Source organism: Penicillium verrucosum (genome assembly GCF_028828655.1).
Source record: "Penicillium verrucosum strain IBT 35672 chromosome Unknown utg000001l_segment0_segment0, whole genome shotgun sequence".
Lineage (NCBI taxonomy): Eukaryota > Fungi > Ascomycota > Eurotiomycetes > Eurotiales > Aspergillaceae > Penicillium > Penicillium verrucosum.
In genome coordinates, this window is record NW_026643210.1 from 9,336,967 (window position 1) to 9,353,269 (window position 16,303).

The window sequence follows — 16,303 nt, forward strand, 5'->3', positions numbered from 1 at the left end:
GATTTTACAGAGCACGCAATGAGGGGGTATGGAATTAACGGCTAGTAGCGGATACTAGGATGTAAATCCACGCCGCTTTTCACTGTCATGGGACTTTCCTTGCCCCACGGCCCTCTGTGGGTGAACTTTGCATCCTCATCTTCACAGCTCCCTTCTTGGTAAAGTCGACTCAATTTGAGGGTTTTATGCCTGTGCTAATTTGTGTAGGAAATCTGCTGATCAGTCAGTGAAACTCAACACAAATCGGTTACCGATTTACGCCCTTCCACCAGTTTCACATTCTCCGTCAAGTTCATTGATTCCTTCCGCCTACAGTTCGATTCAAACACCAAATGTCTGTGGAAAATCAAGAAAAAAAATATTGTCTCGCTTTCAGAGACTTATATCCATCCACTCACTCGCAGGGGCACAGATATGGGAGGAATGGACCAAAGTGAGAACTAAATCATATAGACATTCATCGCCTGGAAATGTCTGAGAAGGAAGCCGGTGTGCTTCCCAGCAAGTTTCAGGGGGAATTCCGCCCTGGTATAGATCACTTATGGATGCTCAGGTCTTGAACTTATAAGCGGATGCATTGTTTCTCATGTAAGCGGACAAGAAGACCATTGTGATATGCAAGTTTGACGTTCCGTCCTAACTGCACCCGGGCTGTGTAGAAAAATTCATAACTTCGTTTATTTTCCCCTCGCCAAGTATTTAGGTAAATGAGCTAAAGCTTGTATGCTCATTTCCTCTGTTCTCTTTTTTAGCCATGTCCGATATTATAAAAGAAAAAAGAGGAGGAGGTGGTGATTTCCAGCGGTACATCGGCCAAATGGCCATCTAACTGCGAACTATGGTTCCAAGGGGAATCAAACCTAGGCCTATGCTTCATTAAGATGACAAACTTGCAAGTTTGACATTGCTCTTAAACTACTACACTATGATTATTGCTAGGAATAACCTTAACATAAATCCCCTTTCACGTGACCACTGACCCACTTAAATTACCCACTTAAAACAACCTTACTTGAAAGAGACTTTAGTGCAACCTTGGAACACACCATAGTGTCCATGGGTACATCCATACCTAGTTACATTCTTTATGCACCAACTAGAACATCTGCCTCTAGCACATCCATCTAATTTCTCTGTCTTGTCTCTCCACATAACCCACCATACGGCCTTCAATCTTGCCCATTGAAATAGGAGTGGCATAAGCGGGCTCTGGGTCTGGGCAATTCACAACTCGAAGACTAGAGGAGGTACCTATCACTTATTCTCATTTTACATATGTGGCTTTCTTTCTTTCTCGTTGGTTTGAGTTGAGGATAACATTTTATTTTAGTTGGACTTAAGGAATCTCAATGAGTTTGAATAGGTTAAGTAGACAAGCTTGTGAGCCCAAACAAAAATGACACAGACTACGATGCCTAGAACGAAGAAAGAAATACATAGTATGTAGAAGATGTCCTCGATGAAGACTGTTTCGAAGATGAAGACAAGGTGTTCCTGTCGTCTTCGACACACAAGAAACCGACGATCAAAGTATGGGAGTTGTTCAAGGGTGAAGTCGTGAACAATGATCAGCTCAGTTATGATATGGCGAAGACAAAGAGTAAAAATACCGGGAAGTGTCAGTTTTATAAGCTCTCAAGAGACAACCGAGGTACCTCTTTAGAATGTCTTTTCATGGTTGTAAAGTGGAGATTCTTTCTAAATCTCACTATGGCATCATTTTATCATCTTATCTGAATAAAGCATGCAGTTTGAAATGCCTAGTGTGAGAAATTAGCCAAAAAGAAGAGAAGACCAGATAATATGAGTATCGGCAGTTGATCCTCTAATACGGGCCCTAATCAGTGAGCTCCATTTGCTGGGAGCTTAGGCGAGATCATAATAATCATTCACTAGTACTACAGATGAGAGTGAGAACTGAGGACAGAGGCGGGAGTTTCATTGGAAGCGTTAACTCCCACACATAACATACATGAAAGTAGAGGAAGGAGACCAAGGCCTCAAGAAACAAAGAAGGCAAGGAGTGAAACAACGCGAAGTACAGGCCTAACTCCATTGAGAACACTCATTTCTACTCAAACAAAAGCTCAACGCGTCCATTACGCGTTGTTACGGGGCTGCAATCGGAAGAGGACCTCCTCGAGGAACGCGTCGAGAACAGCATCAACACCACCTCCCATATCAACAGGACTCTCCATATCCCAGTGGTGGAGGCTGTTGAAAGCTCGAGCGATGTCTTCAGCAACCTTCTCCAGACCATGGTGGATGCGGACGCTGCGGTCGAAGTCCTTTTCTTCTTCTGGGGTAGCCGGGGGGTCGTTAGGGTTGCGTCCGGGTTCGAGACGGACGAGATGGTTGCGGCGGCGGTCCATGGCTGCACGGAGGGCCGGGAGAATCACAGTTCCACATGCGGTTGCGCGCTCAGGCTCAGGGAGAGGTCGGGCGGGACGCTTGTGGTCGCTGGAAGTGGGGGTGGGAGGGGTGGAGCGGTGGGGGATACCACGGTCATCCATGTTTGCTGGTGCGCGCTTGGACTTGAGTCCAGAAACAGGCTTTGCGTGTTGCAGTGGGTCTGTAAGCCTTGGGAGAGCGATCTGAGGGATGCGCGGAGATTGTGGCTGATTTCCCAGAGGATCAGCGGCAGTACGAGAAGGTGGAGCTGGCTTTTGCACAATTTGACCGGATGGGGTGCGGTACTGGTGGTGGAGGGGAATGCTGGAGAGTTGTTTGACAGGGGTGCCCTGGTTACTGACCGCGGAGCTAGGTTTGGCTGAAGAAGCAGTATCAATTTTTCCAGCGTAGTGAGGCGCTGCTTGTGCGTATTGTTCGTCCAATCCTCTCGGGGGAGGGCTGTCTACTGCAGGTTTGCTAACCACCGGAGACACAACTTTGCGTGAAGGAAATGCGGTCTGGGAGGGGCGTTGCTTGAGAGGGGAAGACGGAGCAGAGGGAGGAAGAGGGGTTTTGGTGGGAGAAGCATTAAAAGCAGGGTTTGCTGGGGTTACTTGAGCGTGCGACGGGGGTTGGGGTGCTCCGGCTTGTCGGGGTGCCGCATCACACAAATCCCACTCCTCTGTCTCATTTGTTCGCGCGTTGGTGTCAGAGCCTTTCATAGGGCGCAATGGGGGGGCAGCTGATTTTCCCACAGGACGAACGGTCCCGAAATCCCAAAGGTCTTCTTTTTCCTGGGTTCTGGCATTTGCTGTTTGATCGGCTTCCCTATCGTCATAATCATCATATTCGTCCTCGTCGTCTTGACCCCGATGAGTTATTTGCCAACGCTCTGCGCGCTCAATGAGTTCTGTTAGGTAGGTTGTTCTTTTGGCACGCTTCACGAACGGATGCTCAAGGAGCTCCTTGGCTGATGGCCGCTCCTTAGGGTCTCGGCGCAAGCACAATTCAACAAACTGCTTGAAAGGCTTACTAAAATCGCCTACCAAGGTGGGGGGCGGGTTCTTGGGAATCAAGAACAGCACCTTCATTGGGTGAATGTCGGCATACGGAGGATCACCACAGGCCAGTTCAATTGCCGTAATACCCAAGGACCAAATATCGGCCTTGTAATCGTATCCAGATTGCTTGATGACTTCGGGAGCCATCCAGAACGGAGTGCCTACGAAGGTATTCTTCTTGGTCATTGTTGCCGACAGTTGTCCCGACACGCCAAAGTCCGCCAACTTAACTTGACCACTCGCGCTGAGAAGAATGTTGGCAGCTGCAATCAAAATTGTTAGTCTGTGCGCATCGCCGTTCCAACCAATTGAGGTCTTCGTACCTTTGATGTCTCGGTGCAGCTTCTGGTCACTGTGGAGATAGTCCAGCCCGCGCAGAAGCTCCCTCAGAATAATGGCAATGTACTCCTCGTGGATCACCCCAGGTCGCAAGATACCGTGGCAACTACCACCAGCGCAGAACTCCATGATGATCCACAGGTTGGACCCCTTCAGGTATGAGCCATGATACTTGGTAACATAGGGAGACTTCAGCTCGGACAAAATCGCAATCTCCTTGATGATATCGTCGACATCGTCCTCAGCATTCTCGACGTCAATGATTTTGATAGCCACTGACTCTCCAGTGCGTCTATCTAGACTAATTGTCCGATTTGGGTCAGCTGTTTGTTGAACCAAGACGTTGATATGGAAGGTCCTCGACTTACCCTTTGAACACCTTACCGAAGCTTCCACCGCCTACGAAATCACGAAATGGTCAGCAACCACATGAAGCCCATAACCCGTCAAAGTCGAAGTATTGAAAAAAAAAACCTACCGATGCAAGTTTGTTTAGTGTAAATAGTTTCCGGGTCGATGGGAGGCGGCATTTTGGCGGTTTATCCAAGTCGGCGGAGGACTAATATGGACATGAAACAAGCTTGGATGTATCGAGGGCTAATGGTGAATTGTCAGATTCACGACCGGCAGTCGCTTATCACAAGGATGGAGTGTGGGGTTGGGCCTGTACGTGACGGTCCTCGGAAGTGGACTCGGGATGGTTTCTAGGAGATGAAATAACGATCCTATCCGATCAATCTGATTCGATTAGATAAGATCTGTGGAATGTCTTCCAGGATTGCAAGATTTCAGGGCCGCAAAAGGAGAGAATGAAGAAAAGAGATGGTGTTATTCGTTAGGGTGCTCACAGTTGATAAGAAGTTCAACCGGTAAACAAAGACAATTGTTCAACCGGAGCAGGCGCGGCGAGGGTGATCGTGGAATTCGAGATCGTTTGTGGCATACTCTTCACGTTACGATCAACTCATCTCACTCCCTAGTCTTCTCAGGGATATCCTATGTTGTAAGCTGCCCTTGCTTGTTTATCGACGCGGGGGGCTTATTTTGCCGCCGCTTATCTTGGGGCGGTGTATCTATGGCTTTCCATTAACAAGACTATAGTTATACAATGATCTGAGACTTGGGTTTCAGATTTAAGAAGGTTTAAATGGACTAGATATCAAGAGTTGCAATGTAAATCCATATATGTTTCTTTACTCCAAGTAGGCTCACCATTCTAACTACAAATTCTGCCTTTGTTAGACGGGAATAATACGAATGGGAACATATTGGGGCTTAAACTTCTAGTATAATTATTGATTAATGAAGGAGAGATTGTGTTGTGTAAATAGAACCGTGGAAGTAAACTTGTAAATTTCCAAGGTTGCTACGTTCTGGGGTTATATAGTTCGAAGAGGATGTCGCTATATTGGTGAATAGAGTCTACGACATAGAACACACTATAGAACACACTATAACTTTAATTATATAGTTGGATAGTTTGATCGAAAGACATACCTATGTAGGTAGAACCATAATAACGATAGAGATACACTAAACTAGGGCACGAAAAGCACCCGTGACACAATACAAAGAGCTATGTGCCTATGTATGTATCCTTATTGGGAACATCAAACCAACTAGTTAGGGCCCTATCTTATAATACTACCATCTCACATTCTCTCATATTTCATTTAGGCAGCTTTGGATATTTGGGAGCTTATACTATGTTTCTGGTTGATCAAGCTCATCCTTTAAATATTCCTTTATCCTTAAGCCAATCTGTAGAATAGCTCTCTACGTATGTAATTTGATCAGTTTTCCTCCATACTCATGACTACCTTTTTTCTCTATTTTGATTATCATGATTCATTGCATGCTTCCAAGCAAGCTTTGGTACTATGTATACTCTCACATCTAGATCTCAAGGTTGGCAATGGCAACTAGAGAGCCTGCTAGACTGAATGATATTCCCGGGAATGACGAAAACCAGCTTGGGAATAAAGGTGAGATCCCACGGGATCCAATTCATTTCCATCAACGCCTCGCAGAAATTCAGAAACATTGTAGCGTGATGATAAGACTGAAATATGGAAAAAGTTAAAAGGAATTACTCTTCCAGATATCCAATCATCACTGTGCCATTCTTCAGTCCTGCATCTTCAATGCTCGTGGTAAGTTGATCAATGAGATTGCGCCCCATGCTATTCAGGTCAAACTCGACACCAGCCTTATCTTCCAAGGGAGGATCGGCCTTGAGCCATTCATAGATTCTCTGAACAGGATCCGACAGTGAGAAGCGCCGAATGACCCTGCCAGACGGGTGTCGGAACTGAATGCGAGTAGTTGTGGCCGGGTCCGCAGCAGGTTCAGTGTGTGGTTGGTCACTGGGAATAGATACGAATGGGGAAGCTTCGGCAGCTGGCTCCGGTTCATCCATGACGACATCTTCCTCGTCGGTAGCCCGGCCCTTACCCTTAACACTGTCTGTACTGCGCGTCAACTCATCAGGGTCTTCGACCGTCTGACCAGCTTCCGCCGCGGCCCCAAGACTGTTCCTCATTGCCATCTCCATCATCTCCTCTTCGGTCATGGCATCAATGCTCTTGTCTTTCTTGTCGGATTTGCGCTTAGCGACAGGGTTGCGCACATTGCGGTTCAAGCTGTAGCGATCGAGGAATTCGTGAAGTTGCATAAGAAAGTCGGCGGCCTTGACCAAAGGCGGTCCAGACCAGACCTTCATTTGTTCACCAGTCCGAGGGTCAACAATAGCAATGTGGGGATAATTGTCGGGGACGTCGCTTCCCTGGAAGTAGTATTGGAGGTAGGAAGATGCACGGGGGTCATCTTTCGAGTACTGCAGGAAAATGAAATGCTCCTTGATGGTATCTTGCACTCCAGGGTCCTTCCACAAATCGCGGTTCAGGACCTGACAGTCAAAGACCGATGCATCCTGGACATTGACAAGCAGCCATTTCTCAGTGTCCTTCCCCTCCTCGCGCGCAACATCCCATGACAGTCGTGACATGATTTCGAAGGGAGGTCGGTACATTTCGGCGAGCATATTGGATTTAGACGATGCTTCCGATGCGCCCCCAGTAGCGGCAGAGAGTGCTTCGCGACGAGCGTCATCGTCGCCCGTCCATATCGAAGATGACTCTTGCTGGTTGAAGATTCCGGCTCGAGCTAGAGTAAAATGTCAGTTCAAGTTATTGGAAATTTTGGAAACACAAATAGCACCCACCTGGTCTTCCACGAGCTCGTAGTTGGCTGAGAATATTGGCGTGCATGTCTTCACTACTGTCATAGTCCGCCTCGGGCCCCACCAAAGTCTCTGTTGTCCGCGCCATCGGCGCTCTCACTTCTTCTTCATTATCTAGACCACCTGGGCCACCCGGGCCACCATACATTTGCTCCTGAAGGTGTCGAGCCATAGCCTCGTCGTCATCGAATGTTGGCAGGGCGGTGTGTCGGGGAGTATCGTCATCAGTGTCCGAGTCAATATTCACCACCTCGGAATCATCTGGGATCCCAGCCCGATGAGAAGGCCGAGAAGGTTCACCAGTCAAGGGTGCGCCTCCACTTTCAAAGTAAAGCTGCATGGCCTGCTCGATTTGGAACTCGGTGATCTGCAGGTACTGTATGGCCAGCTCCGGCGTGGAGCCGGTAATTTCAGTGAACTGAGCTACCACGTCGTTATCCATGGTGGGCCGTGTGTCGAAGGAGGTTCCTTGAGAAAGACTTTAATGTTAGAGAAAAAGATTGAAAAGGATTGACTTTGGATACCCACTGAAAGCTTAGGCGTAGTATGAAATGGGGTAAAGACTCGGAAGGTGTCTATGTGGGGAGCTAGATTTAATGCAAACCACTACAAACCAGAAGATCAACGGGTCCCACAAAAGAGGTTGACAGGAATGAAGGGGGAAAAATTAGAGAAAGAAAAAGAACGTCCAGCTTCACGTAGGCTGAAAGAGTTTCGTCATCTCGATTCGAAACGCACATGAGACGATCATCGACACCTGAGGTGGCCACCTGAACAGTGACGCGGCTGACTAAGACTTGAAAAAGGTTGCACGTGTGGTCGATATACTCGGCCGTAATTCGACGCGCGACGCGTCCAGCGCGTGGAAAGGCCCCAGGTAGTGGAGCTGCCAATTACACTTCCTAACTGGGCTCTGGGCCTTCCTTCCTGACATTCCTCTTTTTTAACTCCTAAGGAAACTGCGTCCGTTGTTCCTACCTTGTATTCTTTTTTTTTTGTGTTGTGTTCCAAGTCATGGCAGGAACAGTCCTAGGAAAGCGCACTCGTGGTGATGTGGACTCAGGTAAGATCATCCATCCCACCTTCCCCTGCTCCTTATCTTCAAGTTCTCACCCGCTTTCTTTAGCATTGCCGGTCCGAACCGCGAGCAAGCGCCGAACAGTTGCTCCCCGGGTTCACACCGTTCCAACCCCTTTACGACGAACAAGGTCAACTGTAAAGAAAACAGTCGAGCAATCCGACCAAGAAAATGGCGAGAGCAAGCCAGTGTCGGAGAATGTTGCTTCGAAACATACCTTGCGCGATGACCAGTTCAAATCTCCGGTTAAGATCAATTCACATTTCACCGTCTCAAAACCAGTGGAAGGTAAGTTGGAAATTTTGGGTTGTGGCGCTTGAGGCAGCGCTAATCGGATGTGCAGAAGAAATTACGAAACCTATCGAGTTTGAATTTAAGACACCTTCCAAATCGCGATTCCGGGATGATCTACCGCAATCTCCTATCACCCCTAGACATCGAGTGCAGGTCGGCGCAAAGGCTGTAACACCGCGCACCCCTCGCCATGCCGACCTTCCCCCGACCCCCAGACAGAGTGCCACTCCGAAAATTGCGAACTCGGTGTATTCGCAAGCTAGACAATTGTTCGCACGAGGCTCCAACTCGGGACGCTTAGTGGGACGCGATGCAGAGCGGGAAAAGTTAGTATCTTTTATCACAGAAGGAGTGGAGTCTCGGAAAGGAGGGTGTCTCTATATCAGCGGTCCCCCGGGAACCGGAAAGAGTGCCATGGTCCAGGAAGTGTGTGGAGATCTCGACCTTTCTAATGTCAAAGTCTCGCATGTGAACTGCGCAAGCATGCGAATCTCTCGCGATGTCTACAGCAGACTCATTCAAGATTTCTGCGAGGACTCGGATATGTTCAAGAAGAGCGAGGGAGAGCGCCTCAAATCTACGTTCATTCCATCTAAGAAAGGAAAAGATATGTTCCTAGTCACTTTGGACGAAATTGATCATTTGCTCAATGGTGATTCGGGGGTTTTGCAGTCCCTTTTCGAGTGGTCATTGCAAAACAAGTCCAAGCTGATGCTGATTGGCATCGCTAACGCCCTTGATTTGACCGACCGATCTCTCCCTCAGTTAAAGGCGAAGAACCTGAAGCCCCGCTTGCTGCCGTTCTTGCCGTACAGTGCTGCATCTATCGCAAACGTCATGACCAATCGTCTTCGTTCATTGCTCCCTGCTGGGGCAGAATCTGACCCAAAGCTGGTCCCTTTTGTTCAACCGGCCGCCATCCAACTTTGCTCCAAGAAGGTAGCCTCACAGACAGGTGATCTCCGCAAGGCCTTTGAGTTGATCAAGCGGGCAATCGACGTCATTGAACAGGAAACATTCCAAAAGTTAGATAAGCAAGCTAAGGAGTCTGAGAACGGTTCGATACTAGGAGAGAACACCAATTTGTCTTCCCCTGCCAAAGTCAGCAGTGCTCCGAAGCCAACCTCTATGTCAAGCTACACAGTCATCACGGCACCCAGAGCCAGCATCGCTCACATTGCTCGGATCACATCCGCAGCTTTCGGGCAAGGCACTGTTCAAAGACTGCAAAGTTTGAATTTGCAACAAAAAGCCGCTGTCTGCTCTCTGATTGCGCTTGAACGAAAACGCCGCCAGTTTGAGGTCCCAAGCACGCCCTCCAAGTCGCGTACATCGGCACCCACCATCAAGCAAGCATTTGATACATATTGTGCCCTATGTCGCAATGACAACATTCTGCACCCCTTAACTTCTACCGAGTTCAAAGATGTTCTCAGCAATTTGGAAACCATGGGCTTGGTTGGAGAATATCAGGGTCGCGGCCGAGGTGGAACTGTTGCAGGTGGCACAGATCTGCGCCGCACACCCTCAAAATCCGGCCATGCACCTTCAACTCCTCACAAGGCCCTTGACGAGCAAGGTCTCGTCTGCTTTGTTTCCCAGCAGGAAATTGAGAGCCAGATTGCTGGTCCTGGTGAAGGAATCCTTCGGCGCCTTCTCCGTGGTGAGGGGCTATGATTCCCTTGCCTGTTTCTTAACTGCATCCACACAGCATGGCGAACTTTCACTTTTCGTTTCCCATTCCTCATCACTGCATCGTCGGAGTCCCATCCATGCAAGGGCATTTTTATCATGTATAACATTCTTGGAGTTTTCATCTTGGAGTTCTAATATCCTTGTCTCATCATCTTTAGCGTCTTTTATTACGGCTTTCCTTGTTGTCAACTTTCCTTTGTCTTTCCGTGCTTGCTCTTCCTCAGTGTGAATTCATGAGATCCCATACACTGAAAATAGATAATAAAAAACACACAAATGACTTGATCAATGAAATCAAAACCAAAAAGATCTTTTTCACAGCCCTAACACAGTTTTTGTCTCTAGGTATATAAGAAAATTCAGCCGCTTATACAGCCTTATCATGTCTTTTTAGTTGTACATCAAGGTGGTAAAAAAAGCATAGACTTTTCTATGTTTAACCTTTAATAACCTGTTTGAGTAGGCTATAGTAGACCTCTGCAAAGCCTACAAATGGGCCTGGATCCTGGGCCTAAAGCCCAACCAGCAGTGGGCTATGGGCCCAACCTCCAAGGCCCAACCCAACCTAGAGCCCATCAATAGGGGCCCATTATTACACATAACTACAGTCACATAAAATAGCTGATTAATAACTGTTTTATCGTATAGTCTTGACGACGATGCCTATTCAATGAGGCCCTCACAAGGGCTCACGAGGACCTTCTTGTCATGGCATGCACTATATATATCGGAGCCTGGTCTATCTGAGCGTAATGCTCAGATATAGTGGTCTTTTGGCCTAGTTTGTAACTCGCCAGTCCAGGGGCAGGTTGTAACAGTAAGATGACCTTGGATAAAGACTCATCTGTAGAAACATTGGTTGAGGATTTCGGGCTCGAACTCGTGAAATTGGACCGGGCAATATGGAAGAGATAGGCAAATGCCCTGGCTAAGGCTCCATTCAGGAAGAAGCCAGATTGATCAGTGGAAAGAGAAGGGGGTTTTGATGTGGTTTTTATAGAGCAGAGTTGGTGAATAGCATTAAATTGATTACAATTACTGGGATTGAATTAAACTTGTCGTAGATCATTATTATCAATTGATTAAGTATCAAGGAGTAGAGAAATTTTGAATGAAGCAAGATAATCAAAATAAAAAGAATCGCATCCTTGGAAAGCCGAATGGAAGAGTAAGATGTGGATATGATGCAAGTGAGCCCATATCCAAATCAATCCAGGGGTATAACTAAGGTGAAATATAAGAAGAGAAAAAAAAAGGGCATTATGCACAGGTGAAGAAAATAGAATGGGTATCATGCAAACTTGGGTAGAACAAGACCCGTGAGGAAAATGGGTGGCAGCCCGATTATTTCACGTAGCTGGTTCCCTTTTCCAACGCTAACATCACGAGACCCTTCGTTGAGATAGGACCGTGATAAGTGAACCGGATCAAAATGAAGAATGAAAGGGAATAAGAAATTATGGTAGACCGTGAAAAGGCGTTGTGTTGTGACCGGGTAATTTTTTGTTTGATCGTGGGAATCGTTAAGTCGTAAGGGAGAACGATAATCAAGATAGCTGATTAAACATGTTGAAGTTTTTCGATATTTCATTCGCGGGAGGAGTTAATTGAAGGGGCGCGAGAAGGGGCACGCGAGGGAATAGGCGAGGCAGCAGGCGACTCCCCAGTGACGAGATCGTCAGTGGTAAAGCGCGGCAACCGGCCATGCGTAGAGTCGTGAGTAGACCGAGTGGAAGAGAGGGTGGAAGAGCGAGTAGAACTGCTGTCCAATCGCAGGGAGTCTATGCGCTCCAGGTCTGCGTAGTCAGGAAGGGGAGAACCGTTGTAGTCCTCAATGAAGCTGTGGGCGCCATCGGGCTTGGTGTAACAGGGAGGGCTGGCGGGAACATCCTCGTAAATTGGAGGCATCTCCTCGTCCCAGCTAATGCCAAGACCACCACGCTGGGTGACGTGGAGGTGGAACTGCATGCGAAGCACGCGCGCGGCACCAGTTGGAGTAATCAGGCGGGTGTTGCCATTGGGGCAGAACTCCTCAGCCACGATCAGCTCGATGACGAGGTTGTGCTTGACTTCCAGGCCACCAGGAGCCTCCATGTCGCAGACGGCGTTGGCAGACGGGTTGATGTTCGCATCGAACTGCATGGTGATCTCACCACCAGCGGTGTCAAAGTCGGTCTTCCAGCCACTCTTCTCCTCGTTGTGTCCAATGACTCGAGTTTCCTGGTGCAAAACACCTTTGCTCTCACCGCCAACCTTGTGAGCGTGCTTCTGGCATGCAGTGGACACAATCTTCTGTTGCTCCTCAATGCGCCACATCATCTTCCGAAGACGCCAGCGGGTCTGGGTCTTTTCGCCCTTGTCGACCACGCCGCTCAGAGTCATTTCGACGGGGAAGTGTCCAATAGGGTAAATGACAGAGGGCAGCACAATGCGGCCAGTGAGGTTAGTTGGAGGAAAGATGCGGATGGAGGACTTGTCTGGCCCGGGAAGCAGAGAACGGCTGATGTCCAAAGGCAGCTTGAGGCTATATTCCTCTCCGGTGACGCTGCGCGCATGCGCCAGCAGGAAGTATTCAATCTGACCCAGCACACCATTGCAAGAAGCAGGAAGGTGGCCGGGGAATAAATAGCTGAAGGGGAAGTCATGGTCACCGCCATTGAGTTGAAGGTCCTCGGTGATAAAGTTCCACTGAGTCAACTCTTCGGTGCGAGTAGCACAGTTGGAGCAGTGACTCGAGACAGGCTTCTTGGTGCCTGTCTTAGAAATGAGGCGCACATCAAACTGGCTCAATATAACTCCACCAGTCAGCTCAGAGACTGCGATGCGCAAGCGCCCAGAGAACAGTGCGCCAGTAGAGCTGGTAGGTGGACCGTAGCAGACCAGTGGCGGTGACTCGATCAGGACATCTAGCTTCGCGGCCGGCGGGTGCGCCTCATGGTTGGAGCGTTCCTTTGAGCGTCCTGCACGTCCTAAACTGCGGCGCTTCTCTTTGCTATGATCCCGAAGAGGGTGAATCAAGTGATCCATGGAGAAGGATAGACGGCGTTCGGGGGATCGTGCGCGCTCTGGCTTGTGACCTGGCTTCCTTGCATGTCCGGGAATCTCATTGACGGAGACGGTGGAGGAGGAGTTGGAGTGATTGGGAGTCGAGGTGACGGAGGAGTGTAGTGAACTGGCATTCCGAATCAGATTGGGGATTAGACGACCCGGCATTTTGGCTGTCAATTATACTGTCGGCGCTCAATTAGAGAATTAGAGAATGTGATAGGCTTCGTATGTTCAAGAGGCAGTTCGGTGGTGAAATAATTGAGAGGCCGATGAAGCAATCCAACACATAATATGAGGTCCCTGGAAGTATGTAGGGGAAGATGATCTACAGAAGAAAGTCAACGTTTAAGTGCGCAACCGGCCGCTTTTGAATGGCAAGAACAATCATGTGCTAATTCACTTTGAACCCGTGGAAAACTAAAAAATGAAACCATGAAATTTGAATTTTCTTTTTTTTTTTTCTTTTTTTTCTTTTTTCCCTTTTGCTTGCCAGGTACCGGCGCATTCAATTAACAAAAAGAAGAAAAAGAAAAAGAAAAAAGAAAAAAGAAAATTAGTAGGTGGGGCGTGGCACAGCGTCATAGTGGAGTCTGACAGTACAGATACATTGTAATAACACCCTAAAAATACACTGCATTTGTGATTTTACCCCTCCAAGATCTTATAATTTGATGGAATTTGTTTGTTATTCTGAGATCATCCTATTCCACCAAGTCGCAATTCTACCCATGGCCTCATTCAAACATGGCATCATCTCAATCTTACAATGTCGGGTAGTGGGTTTCTGATGCCCAAACAAAGAACTCCGTTGGATTAACAACTAAATATACGAAGTACTTCCAAGGTTGGAATATATGTTAAACAAGATAAACTACGAATCTCTCAGAGTTTGCCATCGCCTGACTTGCCGGCTTCTACCCCACATCTCCAATGATGTGTGGGCATCATGCTTGGATCACGAAGGAACCATTCAGTAAATTGCAGGCTAGACCTTATAAGGGCAGTTGATGGGAGCACATGATGCCACTGTTGGCTTCCAGCCTTAGCCCAAAATGACCGTGCGCAATGACTCACCTACGATGTATAGGTGTATCGGTTCGGCTAAACCGATCGGATAGCTTTGCGATGGTATACTCTCGGCTTAGTACCTATACAGATGGCATTGGACTTTGCTTAGCATGTGGTCCCGGGGGGTACCCCCGGGGTTCAATCGACAGTCCTTGAAACCTCCAGGGCTAACTATAACTACCTAGGCATAGTTAGCAAATGTATAACTAGCTAACATAACCAATGACAAGATCGTCCGTACCTTTGTTATAGGGAACCTTGGAACCCCGGGTTTAGATTATCAAGCACTTCATGGCCCTATATGACACACACACGGAGATGTGCCCGAGGTGTGTCTTTGACTCCTATTATCTTGACCTTGGAAGTGCCACGTTGTGTTTCATTATTGCTCGGATTTCTTAAAACATTCATTCATCAACTATCTATTAATACTCCTTTGTCTATTATTGCAAGCTATATATACCTAGGTACAGTTCAGGATGTATCCAAGGTTAGACAGAGCCATCACGTGGCGTGATGGCGTAGAATGACAGTAATAGACTGGCACAGTGGAGTTGTCTAGGCTTAGGTAAATGACAAACAATACCATACTAAGCCATTACCATACCAACCATCAACTTCTTCGAGAGGATCTTCGACTAGCGTCCCCCCTAAATAAAGTCCACCTTTCCGCATTGGGACAACAAAACGCGATGGAAAAGGACCCTTCGCGGAGCTCCACCCGGAAAATTTTTCATTTTTCATTTTTTTATTTCATTTTTTTTTATTTCATTGACCGCCTAAGTACAACATAGAAGATCAGTCGTCTGATCTATAAAAGTGGACTATAGGAGTCCTTACACTTCGGGGGTACGCCCTTTTCAAGGCCATGGCACCCGACTATGCTATATGCCTCTACCCCGCACTGCAAGGCTTGCAATTTGCGGGGCATAAACCTAGGCAATTGCGAGATCTGTGAACCCTTGAGAAAAAGAAAAGAAACAAAAGGATCAAAAGTGAAGCATATCAAAATATACCATATAAAGTCCTCTGTACATATGATCAACAATCCAAAAACAAAGGTTCTAGCCCTTCAACTGTCAAGATATGCTCCGTGCTCCCAAGGTCCGCCTTCTTGACGAATCACCATCCCTGCCACGTACACTAATTACCTAACAACAACAGCATCAGCAGTTAACCGCTCATCCTCACCTATAAGCATCAGCCTCGCGCGCAGGGTGTCCAGGTACTGGAGCTACAGCACAGACATTTTGGGTGCATACAGGGAGCTTGAAGAATTGCGGCTTGTTTAGGGTCGTGCATCCGCTCAGGATTCCTGACTCACTACGGCACTACGGCATTATGGAGCCGTAGTTGTTTCCTCGGAGCTCTAGGGTGAGCTGAGGGATTTGATCACGCCATGGCATGTTTTGTAGCTGTATCGGGTTTGGAAACGCGGATGCGGTGATGCAATTCCGCTTTCTTCTTTCAATCCCGCACACGTCAGCTCTTGGTGCATCTCAGATTTGATGCTGTGCGCTCTTGAGGTAGATCGATCTTATATGCGCAAAATTATCCTGATCCAGGTAATACTATACAATATACAACATTGTTGTAAAGGCGTGATAGATTATAGAAAGTAGACCCACACTGTCTTTATTTCTCCTTCTCCACGGACTGACTATAAGAGGTATACCAATGTCAAGGCTAGGATCATTATGGTTAATATACTGGATCAACAGAGTCACGATCGCAAATCAGTGGCTGTCGTCCACCGCTGGCTTTGTCGGAAGGACTAACCAATAATTGTTGCTAAATCGGCCAGCGTCTCAGGCGAACTTCCTCTTTCGGGGCGATCTCGGATTACCCCTCCGATCTATTTCTGCCAGTCTTCGATCTATTTTTTTGTTTTGTTTTGTTTTGTTTATATTTAATTACTTGCCGAATTAACTCCTTGGATTATAACAAAGTACATCGTGGAGAAACGTGCTCCGCTCATTAAGCCATATGCCATGTGAGAATAACGCCATCTCGTCATAATAACAAAGTACCTCAGCCGACGTGATGTACATCGTGTACTTCTATCTTTGCAACATATTTTCTAAACGC

General features: G+C 47.5%; 5 protein-coding genes across 5 annotated transcripts; 1 reads left to right on the top strand and 4 right to left on the bottom strand.

Annotated features, from left to right (window-relative positions):
- Positions 1-2,099: 2,099 nt before the first annotated feature.
- Positions 2,100-2,513, bottom strand: N7516_003375 (putative Ste20-like serine/threonine protein kinase; the record flags this gene model as incomplete). The annotated part of the gene is made up of 1 exon (XM_057216095.1): positions 2,100-2,513. One exon carries the CDS (start codon positions 2,511-2,513, stop codon positions 2,100-2,102), a length of 414 nt encoding a protein of 137 aa, XP_057077978.1.
- Positions 2,514-3,001: 488 nt separating this feature from the next.
- Positions 3,002-4,321, bottom strand: N7516_003376 (STE20 family serine/threonine-protein kinase; the record flags this gene model as incomplete). The annotated part of the gene is made up of 5 exons (XM_057216096.1): positions 3,002-3,106; positions 3,156-3,715; positions 3,776-4,092; positions 4,160-4,190; positions 4,270-4,321. 5 exons carry the CDS (start codon positions 4,319-4,321, stop codon positions 3,002-3,004), a joined length of 1,065 nt encoding a protein of 354 aa, XP_057077979.1.
- A 1,559-nt stretch (positions 4,322-5,880) lies between these two features.
- Positions 5,881-7,474, bottom strand: N7516_003377 (DNA-protein crosslink repair co-factor UBX5; the record flags this gene model as incomplete). The annotated part of the gene is made up of 2 exons (XM_057216097.1): positions 5,881-6,956; positions 7,015-7,474. The coding sequence occupies 2 exons, from the start codon at positions 7,472-7,474 to the stop codon at positions 5,881-5,883; spliced, it is 1,536 nt and encodes a 511-aa protein (XP_057077980.1).
- Positions 7,475-8,046: 572 nt separating this feature from the next.
- Positions 8,047-10,081, top strand: N7516_003378 (AAA family ATPase CDC6; the record flags this gene model as incomplete). The annotated part of the gene is made up of 3 exons (XM_057216098.1): positions 8,047-8,095; positions 8,159-8,398; positions 8,454-10,081. 3 exons carry the CDS (start codon positions 8,047-8,049, stop codon positions 10,079-10,081), a joined length of 1,917 nt encoding a protein of 638 aa, XP_057077981.1.
- A 1,605-nt stretch (positions 10,082-11,686) lies between these two features.
- On the bottom strand, positions 11,687-13,312 carry N7516_003379 (alpha-arrestin; the record flags this gene model as incomplete). Its single annotated transcript, XM_057216099.1, has 1 exon — positions 11,687-13,312. One exon carries the CDS (start codon positions 13,310-13,312, stop codon positions 11,687-11,689), a length of 1,626 nt encoding a protein of 541 aa, XP_057077982.1.
- Positions 13,313-16,303: the final 2,991 nt, after the last annotated feature.